Here is an 18,940-nt window from a genome sequence, read left to right as displayed (position 1 = left end):
ACATAGCCCTCTTTCACTCCTGACAGACTCCAGGACAAGTTCCTTCTGCCAACACTCTTTTCATTCCAACAGTGAATATGTTTGAGTGGCCCAGAAAGTCTCTGGACCCTTTAAACTCTTTAGACCCTTGTATCCTGGGCATCACCGAAGTCTTAAAGTAGTCTTGTTGCCATGGACTTAAGAGATAAACAGCAAACTTCATTGTTTATAGTCCACAATTTCTTAAGTGTTCTTGGCACATTTGGTATCACACATTACAATGCCATATATTTCATCCCTAGTGCTGTCAAACTGACTAACGCTGTGAAAGAATTCAATATCCGAGGGATTTAAAGATAAGTAAATGACTTAACATTTTAAATGTGCCCATCACAAATAAGTAAAAATAAAATATTCAGTGACCAATGTCGTACTCTCAGTTACTAGATTGGTTTAGAATGGCTGTTTTTGTAACATCAACTACAACGTCTCACGTGCTGCTCAACAGTTTGTTGGCTTAACTACTTTTAAATTCTAATTTAGGATTCCTAAGTTAAGGAAGATCCAATTTGTACTTAATTTAAATCAAGTAATAGTGTAAATTCAGTCACTATTACCTCTGACTGAATGGACAGGCACAAGTAGCTGTGACCGTCCACCCAAAGGCTTAGGACTTCCATACCTCTAAGCCTTTGGTAAAATCATGAATGGAGCACTGTGGACATTATTTTTATTTCAAGAAAGTGTGGGGATATTATTGTCCTCAATATTAGTCATTTACACATAGGTGTTTGTAGATAGATTTGATGTATTGGACTGAGACTAATAGAAACAACTTGTAAAATACATACTATGTTCAGAAAGCACACATATGCAAACACATTGGATAGAGACTGAAACAGCAGGTTTTCAGCTTGAATACCCATTTGGGAGCTGAAAGATACCATCTTTTTCAGATCGTTGAATGCATCATAAGAACTAACAGCATGCTAACTTGAATGCTCCTCGGTGTTGAAGTGGTTTCTGAGTGAGGAAATACTGGAAATCACATTGTATCAGAAAGGTGTTAACTTAATTTAATCTGATATCTATAAGCAGTTACCTTACAGGAAATTGGATTTTTCACCTGTTCATTCAGGCACTTGCAACAGTTGGAGAACATTTTGTCAAATTGGTAAAGACATGAACCTAACCTGGAGCAGACATATATCAGAATACCACTTTGTTTTTGTTTTTTCCTTTTAAGCTTCAATACTTCTGTCTATAGTGAAACAAGCTGGATTCAGAAATGTTTGGGGCTACAAAAGAGATTCAAATCGCAGAGACAGTTTAGCAACACTATTTGGCAACAACATGTGTGATCAGCTGCCCGAGTGTCGCTCATTCGAAAACACTGTGATAACTAATAACTCACCCACAGCTAATATTTGGGTTACTATCTGTAAGCTAACAAAAGCTACAGCTGGCTAAATCGTAATGACAGCCAGCACACACATCCTCTAGCACACGTGTTTTTAGTGACGTGGTGAACCAGTAGAAAGAATCAAGGCAAATAACCTCCTCTCTGCTCCATCAAAAGTAACTCCAATCCATCTCAACTTGCTAAGATCTGTCTCCGGGCACTCAGCTGTGTAGTCCTGTCTCGTTTTGTGAATCTTGTTCAGATACGGTTGTGTATCCAGGCTTTGTTGATGCTTTGTTTCCCCCTTTTACTCCAGGGCAACTCCATTCGAAAGCATTAACAGTGACAGAACTGAGGATGTTTCACTGGAGGCAAAAGCGAGAGGCTTCAGTCACCCATACAAACCACACAAATGTTTACAACTGCATTTTGAATAAATGCAAAACTGAATAGAGAATATTGCATAACACTCTCCGGAACAACTCTTGCCCGGTTAAAAGCTTTAAAAAAATTTTTTTTTTTATGTTATCACATGTCCCTTTCTTATTCAGTAAGATTTTTCATCATCCTGCTCTTTTTTATATATACTTCACATTCATGACTTGTCTGCTGGCATCACAAGCCGCTCTCTGTTTGCTTCCACAAAGAGGAAACTGTAGAATTATGGCCAGAGGGAGGGTGGAAATTGCATTTTCAAACAACGTTTCGAATACTAAAGGAAAACTTATCAACACAGCAGGTTGAAGGTGTTTGCCTGTTTCATCCTTTTTAAGCAGATCATCTTTGGGCTTTTACTCTATCCCCCTCTGCCTCCCCATGTCTTCCTGCCTCTTGCCCCGTCTCCGCATGTTTGTTTCTGTGGGTCTCAGCAGGCCTGTCAACCTGTCAACTGTTTCTGAACGAAGAGCCTTGTGCATTTTTCCCCTTCTCTTCTTCCTTTTCCTGTTCTTTTACCCAACCCCCACCTCTGCCGTGTTGTTGTGTGCTATTAACACCAACCCCTATGCACTTTTCCTCACATACACACATCGACAAACTCATTCTCTCACTCTCTGTCTCATGCACATCCTCTCGCCGTCTCGCTCGTTCACACTCTCAGAACCAGGAACCTGCACACATACACCCCATCATGCAGTGTGCCAAAAAAAAACAACACACTCCTACATAAAGCGGACGGGGGAGGAGGAGAGCGGGGGGCTACCGTGCGAGCGTTCCGACGAGAAAGAGTGGGCACGAAACGTAAAGCCGGTCAAGGAGCGCTGGCAGAAATCAAACTTCCGCAATCTGTTTGTCTTGCCACGAGGACTTCATCTGACACAGGTCGACTACGTTTCGCTCCCCTCACTTCCTTCGCCTCTCTGCAAGTGTATGCGTGAGTTTGAATCAAGTGTCAGAGCAGCATGCACACTTTTGACAGGGATTCCCTGGAGACTTCAGGTGCACTTTGCGCTTTCTTTGCCGGTGATACACACACACACACACAAAAACAGTTGGACCGGGTCAGAGTAAAACAAACAAAAGGAAAGAATATTGCCTAGAGTATGCTGTAAATGTATGTGTGTGTGTATTGACATTGACACATGATGCATACCTACAGGTCCTCTCCTGAATGCACAGAATGAGAAACAATGTACTATTGCTGCTCCACTTCATACATGTCCTCAGGCTGGCTGGAGAAAATATAGCACAGTACCATTCATAATTTATAGGCCACTTGCAAAATGAGCCCTCAGCACGTGCCAGCCTTAGTTAGTGTGTGTGTGTGTGTGTGTGTGCAACTCTTATTTAAAGTTGCCTATGGCTGCAACAATTATAACCCCTTCCTCTTTCTTTCTTTCTTTTTTCTCATGTATTTGCTTCCCTGCCGATTGTCTGCAAGGGTCACATGACTGCCACATGAACCGAGTCATGGCTGACGAATCATAGTGAGTGTCAAAACAGGCTGCTGAAAACCAGTTAGACGTTAAATTTACAGTTGCTAATAAATAAGGGCGGAAAGAGGGAGACAGAGCAGTCATCCAACTGACACCTGATGTGGGAATAATGGATAAATTTTGTTCCAGTGGTAAGCCAAAATTCACCAAACCCACAGTGGACTGAAACTTCCCCTATTTTGATAATAAGCCTTGGTTGCAACATTCAATCCTCGAGTCTGGTTAATCATTCATGACTAATATTCCCGTAATAAACACACATTTTATTACACAGATATCACAGGTTCTTGACTAACTTATAAAAACAAAAAAACATAAATAGTGCTTATTTTTAGCTAAACTTTAACAGAAGGGTTCTTAAGAAAGGCAATTTATTGCAAATGTAAGGATGTCTAGAGTATGCTAGTTGGTGATCAGGTGATCAGAAACAAAAATCCAGTCTTTTTTTCTGATGCCCCATACATAAACCTTACTTAGTTGAACTGAAAACAAGACGAAAACTCAACTTTAATATCAGGGATGTGTTTAAATGAAGTGAGAGAAGACGCAGATATGAAGAAGGTTCATTAAAAGAAAGTGAGGCTGTTTTTATGCGAAGTGTCACGTTGGGATCAACTTCAGCAAAACAGAAAACAGGAAGCTGAAGGTGTAACTCTGTTTCACCTGGTTCTGTGGTGGATTGTGCTATATGTGGAAATGCTGGCATTATTTTGAAAATCACATGAAGGGAATACCGTTATTCATGCTAACCGCACTAATCAAGCTAATCGCTAATACAAGATTCTATTGCTTCAAGGTTGTGGTTATTTCTATGCAAAATATTAGTAAAATCTGGGTTAGTTGCAGAGCTGTGGATCACAGACTGCTAACTCTCAGGCACACGGATGCAACCTCTATTCCTAATAATGATTTTAAAATGTTACACAAAGTAACACATGCAATTTTCTTCTTTAATATGCTTTTTTTTAAAAGCCTAATGCAGTAACTCTGATTTTAAAAGGTACAGGTAAGGCTTTGAAGGGGGACACTACATTTGTGAATAATAAAAAAAGAGGCAGAGATTTAATAAACAATACATTTGGCATTAAAATTAATTTATGATATTTATGTTAAAACAAATATCTTCTAGTTGCCACGATCTCTGATCTGAACATCTGTACTGTCAGTATGAGACTTTGAGAAGTCTTTTTATCTGCTCTTTTGTGAGTTGAGCATTCTGTTAAAATTTGTAACGTCAAACTAAAACATACATGAGACAAATGAGCACAGTCCTCAAGGTAAAAAAAACAAAAAAACAGCAACAGTGCAAAACTGCAGGGACGGACACCGACAGACACAACACTCAAACCACCTGCTTACACTGAGAAAGTTCCCCTTCATGCATGAGGATAACAGTACTGCCCTGTCATTGTAGATACAGACATAAATATTGACAATGTAAACTTTGAGCCTTGAAAGCAGTGAAATGGAGGCCGTGGAAAACTGCATATTTTTTTTCCCCCAACTTATCCCCAGGATGTTTTGTACTTGAGTTGAATTTGAAGGCTGAATTCTTTATACCGCCTGGTTATCTGACATCCATAAAAATGTCAGCTGGTAATAAACTACAACCCTCATCTCTAAGGCATGTAGTCGTAAAGGTTTCTTGAGAACAACTAATAAACATAATGACAGAAAGCTTGCAGAAGCTTTGATTAAAAGAAAGTGAGGCTGTTTTTATGCGAAGTGGCACGCATAAAAACAGTGTGCCACATTTGGCCGTATTTCCAAATATCCACAGCAGTCCTTGTGATACTTTACATCTACCTGGCACATTTCGGGGGATAATGGTTCTCAGCCATGACATAAATCACACTTACATACTACAAAACTGCTGTCTGTAACTCTTGCAAAGACATTATTCATTTTATTAAGTTTTTCCCCTTAGCATTAGCTAATTGGACACAGATGACCCTCACCCCAATAATCGCCCTCCAAATATATTTATACTCCTTTTATTCAGTACTTAATTGTCAGACTCTCCTGTTTTCCTGCAATCTTAGTCTCATTTTTGCTTCCTGTTGAAGTCTTCCCTGTCTGTCCTTCTTACCTGTTTTTCAAAGTTTTGCCATTAGATAACTTCTAAAATCATTGTGTCTCCCTCCTGCCTGCGTTTGGGTCCATTACCACAACCGAATTTTTTATTTTTTTTTTAACTACAGCTGAGCTGGCAAGCTGTAAACAAAATGTCTAAGGAGCAGAATGTAGGCTACCAGAATAGATAGCCCAATGCATTTTTAATATGCATTAAAAATAACTGATGCACATTAATTGGGCTATTAATGTATATTAATAGTATTACATTTGGCTATATGCATGTTATTGTGCTATTATTAGCACAAAAATAGATTTTTTTTCATACCAGCCTACCTATAGCACTATATGTGTTTCTACTTTAGAGTTGCAGAGGAGTACAGTTCATGTCTATAGAAAAAACACATTTCAGAAATTGGGGTGGATTGAATTAGAGACCCTAAGAGGATGATAGGAGTCGTGCTGGGGGCGGGTATGCCTCATATAAAACCACTTCCACTTGACAAGAAGATGTACTTGTAGCCTAATTCCCTTTGCTCCTTACCCAGACATGTACTTTACATTACCAGGAGTCAGCTCTTGAGCACAGATTTACAGCAGGCCGAGGACAACTCACGATCCAGAATTGTTTGGGGTTTTATTTTGTTGTCGTGTTTTTCCTACACAACCCATAGGCTGTTCATATCTTGCCATCCATCGCAGCCAACTTGTCATCTCACACCTTTCTCCCTCTGCCATCCATTCATCCCTCTCATCCTTCATCTTTTCTTCCTAATCTTTGACTCTCTCCTTCTGCCGTTTCCATGCATCATTTTGTGCGATTCACCACTGCACAGTGTTATTTAACAACGCTCTTTATTATACTGGCCTTTGAAGCATGTTGTTGGTTAGTGACTGCTTGAATTCATTTTAAATCACAACGCGCGGCTGTTTGTTGATGTTTTTTTTTTTTTAAAGCAGAAATTATACTTTCCATGCACAAATAAAACATCTCCAACAACACATTTAAAACATTTTATACTTGCAGAGGACACAATGCAACTCCATCCCAGACTTGAGAGAGAAAGAAAAAGAAAAAAATAGGTCAGCTACAAGCAGGCAGGCACCGTGGGAGGGAGGATGGGAAGGGAGAGGGGCATTTCTCAGCGACAAACTGCCATACAGTATATAGACTATTCATGAATAAGATCTGTGTAAGCCTTGGGCACTGCTGTGGCCCTGTTACTATGGCGTCTGTGGTCAGGGGCCGAGGAATGTGGCTTTACTGGGCAACAAAGAGAGGGAAGAGAGAGGCTCTGAAGAGGGATCTTTGCCTTGCACTACTTTAGTCACTGGTCACATCAACACCTTTAGCCTGAGACTAGACTCTATCATTTTCTAACTCTGCTCTTAATCTTTTTTTATCTACTCACAGCATCATTTCTTTATGCAGCCGTCCTTTCCTCAACATCATTTTCCAAAATACATTAAAGATCTGTTGTTGTTGTTGCATAAACCTTCCAGACCACTCGGGTCTAGAACCAGAACCAAACATGGAGAAGCGGCATTCAACTTCTATGCACCACAAATCTGCAACAAACTTCCAAAAGACAGCAAAACAGATAAAACACTAGTGTCTCTAAACTAAACATGTTTAGGGTTGCCTTTGATTAGTAGAAAATAGGACACTGGTCAACATATTTGATGTGCATTGATAATTTTTATGGTAATGTTTGACAAAATGTGATGTTTATTGCTCGTTTCACACTTTTAAGATGTAAAGCACTTTAAATTGCCTTGCTGCTGAAACGTGTACAAACAAAATAAACTTGAATTGATTGAAATGAATTGAAAGTGCCTTTCAAAAGTCTCCACGCATCTAACCTTTTACAGTTTTCTCACACTACAACCACAAACCTCTGTGTGTATCATAATACTATCTGCTAGACAAACACATATCCTATGCGGCTTCCAACTTCAAAAAATATATATATTTGTAACTAATTGCTTTTAAAAGTCACGTAACCAGTAACTTAAGAAAGGCAATTGACTTTTGTGAAAAACGTATAGGGTCTGCTATCTCACTCATCCCTCATCCTAACCTGCTTTTGCTTTCATCTCAGATCTCTCACCTGAATCCCTGCACAGCAGATTACTCCACCGCTAGTTTCTGTGCACGTGTTGGGGTGTGCGTGTGTGTGTGTGTGTGTTGTGAACTTCCTGCTGGTGTACCATCTGTTGCTCCCGTCAGCTGACTGGATGAGCCACTGCTTTGGACACCTCTGACCTAACCACACTTGTGTCCTAATAAATAAAAACTACTGTCTATAAAAAAAACATAAACAAATAATAATAATAATAATAATAATAATAATAATAGTAATGATTTTTTTTTAAAAACGACACCTCTCGACTTTGTGTCTTTTGGTTGTCATTGTGAGTCATGCCACGACTGGTAAGAACCTGGCCTTTCCCGCTCAAGCGAAACCCGCTGAATCTATAACAGGTGCTGCTGGGGTTTTATGTGAGACAGCAGCAAACGTTGAAGAGACAGAGGGAGAGAAAGAGAGAGAGATAGAAAGCTGACAAAGCTCATGGACAAAAGAAAAAAGTGCAGAGGATGCAAAACATGAAAAACCACTTCTATCTACCAGGTTCTGTCTCTGAGTCTTCCTGGGCGTTTCTGTGAGTGATGGTGGAGCAGACCCGCTCCACCATCAGCACCATAACCAGAGTAACAATCACAAATCCAGAACACCCCCACCCTTTCTGCGTCAGACACAGCTGACCTACTTCCTGTCTAGTCAGCGCAGCGGTTGACTCTGCACTCGTCTTGGTCTGTGTCTGTATTGTCATCTGCTCAGATCCTGGACATGTTCTGGCATGTCGAGTTGTTATCCGAAATGCCTCAAAATTACTCATCCTACCTTTTCTTGTTGACCTAAGATTTGTTCACATAAGAAACATTTCCGCACAACTAGCAAATGCCAGTTAAAAAAATAAGCACAACACAAAAAATTGTGGGTTCTTCCTTTAACCCAAATGATGGAATGGAAAGTTATGTAGCAATATGTGTAAAATTACTACCTAAAACTGTGTTAAGCAAAGAAGGGGGCTTCTTTAGTTTTTACAGGTAGCCACTTTGACAAAGAAACAGTGGACTGATCAGACTTGATTGAATTTCTTCCAAAGTCTGAGAGAAGAAACACTAAGATGAGGGAATTATGTTGTATATCACCTATATATCATGTTGTAACGTCAATGGGTTGCAGTGTTGATTTTAGCCTTACTAGAGAACAAGTTAGTTCCTTAAAATAAACGTAATGTTTTCACCCACTAATTAGCTACCACAAGCTATTGGTGGCGAAGTTTCACACTTTGACCAAAGAATGTGTCATAAAGTCGACGCAGACACAATAACAAGATAGTTTAGTGTTGTTACGATTTCCTGAATTTATTTTTCAGCATTGTCGTTTTGTTTATATAGACTGATTTAAGTAATAAGTTAGCTTTGAAATATTGACCAAAGAAACACTAAAGAGAGCACAGCAATTTACAGTATTTTACACATTACACAGTTATTTAAATTAAAACCGTTTTTCAATAAAAGTTTTTAATCTTGAGTCACTACAGATTTCTCTTTTGTTTTAATCTGATCATCTATAATGCAAAGCAAACCTAAAATAAAAAAAAAATTCCTCAAATATTCTTTGTTTAGAAAGCAAGACTTTGGATTATTCGTTTCAACTCCCTGCTGCTTGTGCCGCATGTCTTCCACACTTTTTCCTTCCACTCAACCTTTCATGAATTGTGAAATGCCATCTTATTTAGGCACTGGACTTTCGTTGGATACCCCACTTGTGGAGGGAGTCAATGACTGCCATCTGGAGAGCTTTCAAGTTCTAAAAACTCAACTTAAAATTAATATACTGTACTATTTTTTTATCCAGGACTTGATTAGCAAAATAATCCAATTTGGTTGCCTTTATAACTCAGGTCTTGATATATTTGATTGTTTTAACAACCACATAAATAAACATTGTCACAGAGGGAACACTTAAGACACACTCCGTTTCTCATACAGAGCTTTGCACTCACTTGTCATGCAGAAGCATGCAAAGCACGCCTAGAAGAAGACAATACATTCCCCAATGAATTCTCATGGACAATTTGTAGTTTTGAATATCTTGTAAAATGATCATCTCAATGTTGCAATTTGTGCATGTGTCCTTGGAGCTGGCCCCAGGACTACCAAGTGAGCCAGTCTAGCATTATGCCTTTAAAACACAGGTGTCAAACTCCAGTCCTGGAGGGCCACTGCCCTGCAACTTTTAGATGCGCCTCTGCTGCACCACACCTGAATAGAACAATTAGGTCATTAGCAAGGCTCTGGAGAACTGATCTACACAAGGAGGAGGTCCATCCATCCATCCTTCCATTTTCTTACACCCTTGTCTCTAATGGGGTCAGGAGGACTGCTGGTGCCTATCTCCAGCTATTTAATTAAGCCATTTCATTCCAGTGTTTTGTACCCGTGGCACATCTAAAAACTGCAGGGCAGTGGCCCTTGAGGACTGGAGTTTGACACCCCTGCAAAAGAACGAGACATGCATGCAGTGAGTCCCAGTGTGTGGACACTTCCCCCATTCTTCCTCATTCATCTTCATCTCTCATGTCCCCTATCCTTCTAAGTGAACACTTGGTGCCTTTTCAACGACGCTAGCCACTTTTTTCTTTATTCAAACACATGATACACCTCTCTTGTAAACATTTTTCTTTTTGTTGACCGGCTCGGGAAGAGAGGTGAAGCGGCTGATAGACAGATTGGGAAAGCTACTAACATCAAGCCCAGCCAAGGCTAACTGAAGTAAATAGGAGCAAAACTGCTAGAAAAGGGGAACAACAGAGTGCAGGTGCAAGAACTTATACGCTCTTCTGAAATAATAAAGACACATGAGGAGGCAGGTACTTACAGTATTTCCAATAATGGCATAAAAATGGCCATACAGGCACAATCGAGCGCATAGGAAATCAGGTTACTGCATGCAGACTCTGCAACTGCTCTGTGAGAGAAGGCAGTAGAGATGTGGTTTTGTTTCTCAGAGATCCTATTTACAGCCTCCTTGTTCTTCTGCTATTGACACAGACACATTAGATAAGTGCAAAAAAAAACACTCCAAAAACGGAATCCTTTTACATCACACAAATGCACAGCTTTCACTAAGAGGTTACAGTAACCACAGGTAGGCTGGAGGAGCACCCTCACAAGCGTTAATCTACTAAAAAAAAAAAAAAAAAAAAACTACATTTAAAAAAAAAGGAACTGGGGCAAAACTAGATGCATTTTTACAAAATAAGGAAGAAATAAAAAACTTCAGGAGAATCAGCAGGGAGCGGCAGAAATAGTTTATATTTATCTAAAACATTTAGAATGGTGGACCTATAATGAACAAAATCCAGGTCAGCAAAAATCACAGCTACATGCTCAATCAAACATCATGTTTGTTGTGTAAAGACGAGACGTTAAACCAGGTGTCATGTCTGTCAATTCTATTTATAAAAGTCATCTTTAATATGTGAGGTTTGTGGCAAAGCAATGCCTCCAACCTCCCTCCCCCCAACACACACACACATCCGCCTCAAGCAGTCCTCTGCTCTACTCTACTACCGGCTGTTATCATTGAGGCTGCACGGTCAGGTGCAAGAAATGAAAGAGCTATTCCTCAGATGTTTCCAAAAGAGAATTTTGCGGATGTCGTCTCACCTTCAAAGCTGACAGGTCGATTTCAAACTGGCTCTGAGCTGGAGAGTCACACGCCATGATGGAGAACAACAAAAAGAAGCCACTCTTAGTTTGCCAAATATCCGAGAACGGCCTCTGCTGTCACGACCGAGCGTGTGGTCCTCCTCTCTGGGCTCCCCTCCTCTCTACGGTGATCTCTCGTGCTGGACCAAGAGAATATCACTGGTGCCTCTCGCTCTGCCCAGCCGTGCTTTGGTACGGGAGCGCACGGCTAAAGCGCAAAGGCGCGGAATGCGGAGGGCGAGAACAGCTCCATGTCTGCCGGGATATAAGGAGGTACACTGGGAAAGGTGAAGCGCTGCGGAGGATGGATGGCTTCTGTTGGCGCTGCTGCTGCTGCTGCTGTGACAGCCAGGCGGTATGCAAGGGTAGACGGGAGGAGAGCGCACTGCCTCCTCGGGAAACCACGCCTGTCACCGGGCGGGGTTTGGTTTTGCTCAAACTGGAAGCGCTCTCAAACTTGTGGGGGGTTTTGCCCCCAATCCTCCAAGCTTTCTATCTAAAAACATTTCCTCTTTTTTTTTTCTTTTAATTCGTGATTAATGTGTCGCGTTGTCTCCAGTGGCGGCTCTAACATGAATAGCGTCCGGGCAGTATGGAAAGCCATAAGGGTCAAAAATACTCTCGCTAGGGGAAGTTACTGCTAGGATTTAACCAAAAAACCATATATTAATTCAGTAAAATAGAAATGAATGAAACTCCGTAAGGGTTGAATTCCTCAAAAAAAAAAAAAAAAAAGATTTCCAACCTTCTGATTAAACAATCTAAAATACACCAATCTGTACTGATTTAGTTTAATGTTTTGTATTAAAAAGCAAAAACAATATTATTGTCATTTCTTTCTAGCCTGCTTTGTAATGAAACAAAGATGAAGTATCAATCCAAATCCTCACACAATTCCCTTTTTTAACAAAAGGACATACATTTTACTAATACTTTAGGTTGAATGTTTTCTATGTTGTTGATGAGGGAAAAAAATGTCTATAGTTGGCAACAAGAACAAAAAGTAGGTCGCCCTTTGAAAATGCTGGCAATTTAGCCAAGTACAATGAGTAGGTGGGTAGAAATCAGCTTTTGTGTTAAAGTCACTGAATTGTCCTAGATTCTGTGAAATTAAAAATAATTTTGTTGTTAAATTAACAATTTGTTAATGAAAGTGCTACCCTCAAAAAAGTTAATAAGTGTTGCAATGTTTTTTCTAAGGATCACATCAAATGACCCACTGGGAATTTAGATTTTGTGGATCCTGTTACCATTACTTTATCTTTGTTTATTGTCAACAAACATTTGACTAGAATGAAACTCCCTGTAATGAACTGATCCAAGATAACAAATAGTTAGATTTTTCTAGCTTATTTTTCTTCAGTGTTTAAAATACATCTTACAATTGTCTGAGGCTACAAACTAACCTTACATTTACAATGTTGCTACATTTAGTTAGAAATAAGATCCTGTGGTCCTTAACTAAAGCTGGCTTTAACCGCCTTTAAATCAGCAGCTGGTTAAAGTGTTTCAGATTTGAATCAAATGGCAACTTCTGTGAGATGTTTTCCACCTGAAAGAATCTGAAGTATTCTTAATGCAGCGTTTCCAAAGTTCGCCTGGTGAATGGACGTGGAACGCATGTCCTCTGTGATAAGCCTAACTGGAACACTTGACAGGCTGCTAAACTGGTTAAAACATGTTTTCTTAAAACTCACACTTTTCCATTTCCATTTGTGCTCTTTTAATATTTGGAATGGCCTCTGGAAACAAAAACAACTGAAAGGGTTTATGTTTTAATGAGTTCTTTTTGGTACCTTTGTGACTTCTTAGATAAGTCTTCACCGTGTTCTTAGATAAATTATATTGGTCTCTGGCCACTTTGGTGTTCTTTGTTTGGGTATAAGTGACACTCCCTGTAGTTCACTGGAGTCTCAAAGCCTTAGGAATGACTTTGTAATCCTTTCCATTGTAAGTAATGGATTTTATCACCTTTCTTGAATTTCTTTAGAACATGGATCTACATGTTGCTTTTTTAAAAATCCTGTGGCCTACTTAATGTTGTGGAACAGTTTCCATTTCAGTGATTTCTTGATTCCACACCTTTGGCTGTCACTGGGCCTCCGGTGGCCAGTGTGGGAAATTACAGTTATTTTATAATTTAACAAGGAGGCGATTACTTTTTCATAGTTTGCTTGATGATGTGAAACATTTATGCGTGGCTTAAGAGCAAAAGCTGAAGAAATGTGTATGGAGTCAAATATTTTATCCCAGAACTGTGTTTATTTAGAGAACCTTGCCTCCTTGCATACTTAACCTGGCATTTATTCAAGATAAAGATGCACTTGAAATAATTCTTCTAGAGCTTTAATTCATTTCTGAAAGATATTTTAAGAAAGAAATCAACAGCAGGAAGATCATGAGCCACAATCTACCATTATTTAAATTTAGGTGCTGGTTGTGGCTAATAAAAATCATCAACACTTATAAGTCCTACATCATTAAGCACTTCATCACATCAAAACCAGCAACTGACAACAACCCGGAAAGGAAAACAAGTCAACAGTTAAATTTGCAATTTTAAGAATTGATCATTATCATCCTCAGAGAGAAGGAAGCTTAATTTAATTTTCTGGAGTGGAAACCACCTTCAAACATTTTTCCGTTCCTGCTTGACTTCTCTTTAATCACATTTCCTTTTCCAGCTTTTGACCGATGTCTCATTTTGTTCTTCAAAGGTAGAAAGTTAAGATGATAAAACCAAAAATTTCTAGAATTTTTTTTATTTCATGAGATGGAAATAAGTTTTGTAGAAATTCTGTTTCCTATTTCTTAGAAAGGAAAAAGAGCCTGTCGTGCCAGTTTCAGTGTGCGATGAAATGTTCAGTAACAAAACAGATATTTTTTCCCCCCCCCAATAATTCAAAAAAGATTTTCACTGATGGGTGGCTGTTGTGACACATTATTCCAATCATTTTTATTTTCCTATGCACCGAAAGCTTTAAGTACATTTTAAATGTGAGGTAAGCATGACCTCTTAAAGGGCGGGGCACAATGTACTTTTCAGACACATTGTGCCATTTCATAGCACAATAATTAGGTCACCTTCAGTTGTTGTGAAAATGCTGTCCCAAAAACAACTTAGGAGAAATTTTACGTCGCTTCACAGCCATATCAGACACCTTGAAATTGGCCTCTGTCTCTTTAAGAAGCTCCTACCCGGGCGTGCCGTGGTGGCGTAGGGGTTGGCGCGACCCATATTTGGAGGCCTTGAGTCCTCGACGAGGCCGTCGCGGGTTCGACTCCCGGACCCGGCGACATTTGCCGCATGTCTTCCCTCCTCTCCTTCCCCATTCCTGTCAGCCTACTTTTGTAGAAGGGACACTAGAGCCCACAAAAGACCCCCTGGAGGGGTAAAAAAAAAAAAAAAAGCTCCTACCCGTTCAGACACGCCCCCTTCAGCACATTATCCCAACAATCCTTCTCAATGTCATATAATGCCATTTAGGAGCATTGTAGTTCATATGATAAGCTCAGTAGAACTTGAAAAATAAATGGAGGTCGAGGAAAATGTAGCGAGTGGAACCGTGTATGTTATACTATGCTGCTGCCATGGTTACAGCTTCGGAATAGGACAGAACGGAATCTGATGATGATTTAGGCCAGGGGTGTCAAACTCAATTTCACCGAGGGCCACTTCAGCATATTGGCCACCCTCAATGGGCCACATTGAGGGTATAAATCAGGAATGCCCAAGTGCAGTCCTCCAGACTGCAACTTTTAGATGCGTCCCTGCTAAAACATACCCCAGACAAAAAGTTGACTTCCCTCATTAGCAGCAACTCAGTTCTGTAGAGGCCTATGAATGAGTCAATGATCCAGGTGTGTTAGAGAAGGAACGCATCTAAAGTTGCAGAGTTATAGGTCTGGAAAACTAGACTTGGTCAACCCTAGCATAAATGTATGAAAATACAATGTTAAAAATAAATTAAACAACACCTCATATTGTTAAATAACTGATTTTATGTATTCAAGTTTTAAATATTACATTTGAGTTTGCATGGATGTAAAATTACTGCTCAGTTTAAAAATTACAATATTTTTAAACTGAGCAGTTTAAAAATATGCTCAGTATTTTTAAACTGCTCAGCTAAACTTCGCTCTTTAGCTTGTTAGCTTGTCGATGTTTCAGTTTTATTCGCTGGGAAAATTAATCTTTGTCTGCTTTAAAGATAAGCAGACAAAGAATAAAAACAAGTTTTGATATTAACTCTCAACTTCATTCACAAAACGTTTTCGCTATTTATTACACAACGAACATGTATTTCACATAAGAACAAAACAATGAGGTGACGTTGAACACAAAGCTGATCCTCTTCACCCTGTCACCAACTCACACACATCCTCATTGTGTTGTGTTCTGTAAATAAACACAAAACAAGCAAAATCAATAAACTATATGCATATTCCAGTATATTGAGTTTTGGTTTTACATTCATTCTATTTAAATTTAGTTTGTTCGTGCTTACCAATGTTTTCCCCTGGTCAGTTCGTCGATGTCTGGTTTTAGTTCTTGTGCTGAGGAAATCCGCAAAACGGCGTGTAGGTTTTCGTCAGTAATGCGCGATCTGGTCTTGGTCTTGTTTAAATTCATTTTTGAAAACATCTGTTCGCACAGATAGGTGCTTCCAAACATGGACAAAACAGCTGTGGCATCAAATCAGGGGGCAGGAGACGGTAAAAGTCCTGGATTGAAACATCACGGGACTTCGCTCTTTAGCTTGTTAGCTTGTCGACGTTTCAGTTTTATTCGCTGGGAAAATTAATTATCAGCTTGAGGTGTCTCTGCTGCACTCTAGTGGCGAGAAGCCGTAATGTTGGCTGGTAAGAATCGGAAGGCATTATGGGAGATGTAGTTTGTAGTCTATTCGTGCTCAAAACTTATTTGAAGTCAATCAATGGGGATGTAAAACGGTGGTGGGGGGGAGAGGGCCACATAAAATGACGTAGCGGGCCACATGTGGCCCGCGGGCCTTGAGTTTGACACATGTAATGTAGGCTATGTGAGCTTTGATGAACAAGGGCTTTGAGACCAGCAGTAGGGTGTTGAGGGCTAGCATACCTCTGACTTCAGTGTCTCTCTTGAGTAATGCTTTACTATAACTTCCTTTAGTTTCAACTGTAATGTCAGAACATCATCTAAAAAATGATCGACAAGTTTACCACGAACAATAGGTAAAGATCTAACATCACCCGAGTGCATGCAGGCTTTGTTCTGATTCCGGTCCTGACTTGAGAATCACCAGGAATTCAGTTGAAATAACTGAATAACACATCGGCAGCAGAATCTCTTAGACAGATTTTTATTTTTTTTTTCAGTGTTCCAGAACAACAGAAGCAACACTTCTTCTCCGGAGAAGAAAGCTGAGCTCAAACGAAGTCGTCCCTTCGGTAGGCATGTGTCAGGATTTCACCTGGAATTAAACAGAAGACCACCCCACCCTACAATCACTCACTGGTTCATTAATAACGTGTTGGCTTTTGGATTCCTGCTTACCGCTGTAAGCATAACAACTTTGCACAGGTAGAAAAAAATTTAATTAAATTAAAACAAAAAGTGTTTTTCCTTTGGGGAACTGCTAATCTCCTTATTCATCATCTCTTTCGAACTCTTTAATGAAACCCTACAGCAGTTCTGTGGAGTTTCCAATAAACTCTTCAAACATCTGATAAAAACCATAAACCAGATCAAACATTAAAATGCTCCAGTCAGGAGTATAAATGACATTTTTATTGTGAACATAATCACAATAAAAGTCTATGCTGAGCACATAGATTGTGACGTTACGATGTTTACGTTTTGCGGGTCGAAAGAAGCAAGACTTTAATGTATCTGTAATGTTAAATTAAAACACAAAAATTAGAACGACTTCAGATTGTACAGACGGAGAACAAGGAGTTAGACAGCTGCATGACAGTACAGTTAAGTTACAAATAAACAACCGTTAAGATAACTACAATATCTTGATATATTCATTAAAAATAAAGTGTTAAATGCTTTACAATTCATAAATAATGCACTGACAAATACAGAAACTCAAAAACATACATTTCTAAGCAGATTCTCCTAAAATAACACCTCCTGGTCCCATTTAAGTGTTTATTCACAAGAGTCCATAAGATGTTTTCTCTCCCTGCTGCTTTCAGGCCAAGCTGGATGACTCAAAAGCTGGGTGTGACAAAAACAACATTAAGATACGCAGTCCCAAATAAAATGGGTCATCTAGGTTGTTTTTTTTGCTTGTTTGTTTCAACTGACAACTCTGTCAATCTCTCATTTCTCCCGCTCCTCCGAGAATCTTCACTCAAATAGTTCCTACATTTAGTATAAGGCGCAGCTCACCTCAGGAAGCTGCGCTCTGGTTTTCACATTCGGGGGAAGATAGTGATCAATCAAGGCGGGTATATTTCAACGGCGGATACATAAGTTTTGCCTGCATGCACTTCGATGAAACGAGCGAGTCATGAATCAAGCTGCACGATCTGGAGAAGCCGGTTTCCATCCGGTCATGTACATGCTATTTGGAATTCTGAAATTTTACATGATGGTTTGGTTTCAGCTAAAACTGCCTAAAATGTGCATTTTAAACAGATATGAACTTTAATCTAGACCAAGACAAACAGCGAAACAACCTAATAAAATATCCCAGCTGTCGGGGATGCAATCTGTATTTTAAGAAGCTAGCACCACCAGCTGGACAAAAGGAAAAATGATTTTTTTTTAAATGTGCAGGATGATTGTCTGATACATCCGATCTTTGATTTTATTATTCCGAATTTCTGAGTTGAATAAAATAAAATAAAATAAAACAAAGATACGTAACCCTGGATACAAATCTGTCCCGACAGACGTCTCTGAGAAGTCTCTCGGTTTAGAACAGCTTTGTGATCTGTAGATGCAGCAGCGGCAGACGCGCACACCCAACATGATTTGTTAGAAAGCAAACCCTTCATCGACGTCGAGGCAGAGGGGGAACAGGAAGCATTTTCTGGATTTCCAATTTAAAAACTCCATGCCTCAAAACTTTAGGAAGTCAGGTCAAAAAGGTGCGCAACTGCTCAGCCTTGACATCAAAAACAGCAATTATAGCACTAACATCTCACAAACTCAGTGAATTACGTGCATTGTTATCAAGAGAGAGGTGAACGTCTCGTTAGCGTCACCAAACTGTTTTCATGATGGACCCTGTGAAATATTTGCTGTGAGCAGTTCAAAGTCCCAGCATCTCAAACTGCCAACAATTTCCCTCACTTTGAAATGATCCTGTTATAACTACAGTCCATTTGTTCTTCATACTGCACATCCACAAGGTTCAGCTGACTTGCAGTCCATTTACATAGGTTAGTGTTTTCAGGTATCCACAGGTTTGAGAGGTTCCAGGTTCCTGGCGGTCAAATGAAGCTAAAAGACACCTGGAAATCTGACTCTCGTGTCTGGCTTAGGAAAAAGCAAAAATACTATGGTGCAGGTCCAGTATTGGTCGTCATCTCTTATGTCCAGATCTCGGTTGGGACCATGGCTTCTTTCGTCCCAACCGAGGGCATCAGGTTATGCTCGGACAAGAAATCCAGGGGAAACTGGACCAAAAAGCCCCGGATTTTGCGCAGCTCCTCCTGAGCTCGAGCGTTCTCGGTCTGAGCCAACCCTGGCTTGGACTGGAACTGCTCCAGCTCGGACATGTTCCTCACCAGGGACGAGGGAAGGCAGCGGAAGACCTGCAACAAAAC

At 39.9% G+C, this 18,940-nt stretch overlaps 2 protein-coding genes across 10 annotated transcripts in view; both read right to left on the bottom strand.

Moving 5' to 3' along the window:
- Positions 1-11,532, bottom strand: part of tnika (TRAF2 and NCK interacting kinase a) — a 64,701-nt gene extending 53,169 nt beyond the window's left edge. For 7 of the 8 annotated variants that reach the window (XM_032546576.1, XM_032546578.1, XM_032546580.1 and 4 more), the window contains exon 1: positions 11,132-11,532. In XM_032546576.1, the coding sequence (XP_032402467.1) occupies positions 11,132-11,188 (57 nt within the window). In that variant the 5' untranslated portion in view covers positions 11,189-11,532. The remainder of the gene's footprint in view (positions 1-11,131) is intronic. The other variant, XM_032546584.1, reaches the window with a different exon arrangement.
- Positions 11,533-16,499: 4,967 nt separating this feature from the next.
- The window catches only part of pld1a (phospholipase D1a), a 36,271-nt gene continuing 33,830 nt past the window's right edge, over positions 16,500-18,940 (bottom strand). For both annotated transcript variants that reach the window (XM_032546589.1, XM_032546588.1), the window contains exon 26: positions 16,500-18,928. In XM_032546589.1, the coding sequence (XP_032402480.1) occupies positions 18,704-18,928 (225 nt within the window). In that variant the 3' untranslated portion in view covers positions 16,500-18,703. The remainder of the gene's footprint in view (positions 18,929-18,940) is intronic.

The sequence above is a fragment of the Xiphophorus hellerii genome, chromosome 19 (assembly GCF_003331165.1).
Source record: "Xiphophorus hellerii strain 12219 chromosome 19, Xiphophorus_hellerii-4.1, whole genome shotgun sequence".
Lineage (NCBI taxonomy): Eukaryota > Metazoa > Chordata > Actinopteri > Cyprinodontiformes > Poeciliidae > Xiphophorus > Xiphophorus hellerii.
The sequence above is the reverse complement of the archived record's forward strand: the minus strand, read 5'-3'. Positions and strand labels throughout refer to the sequence as shown.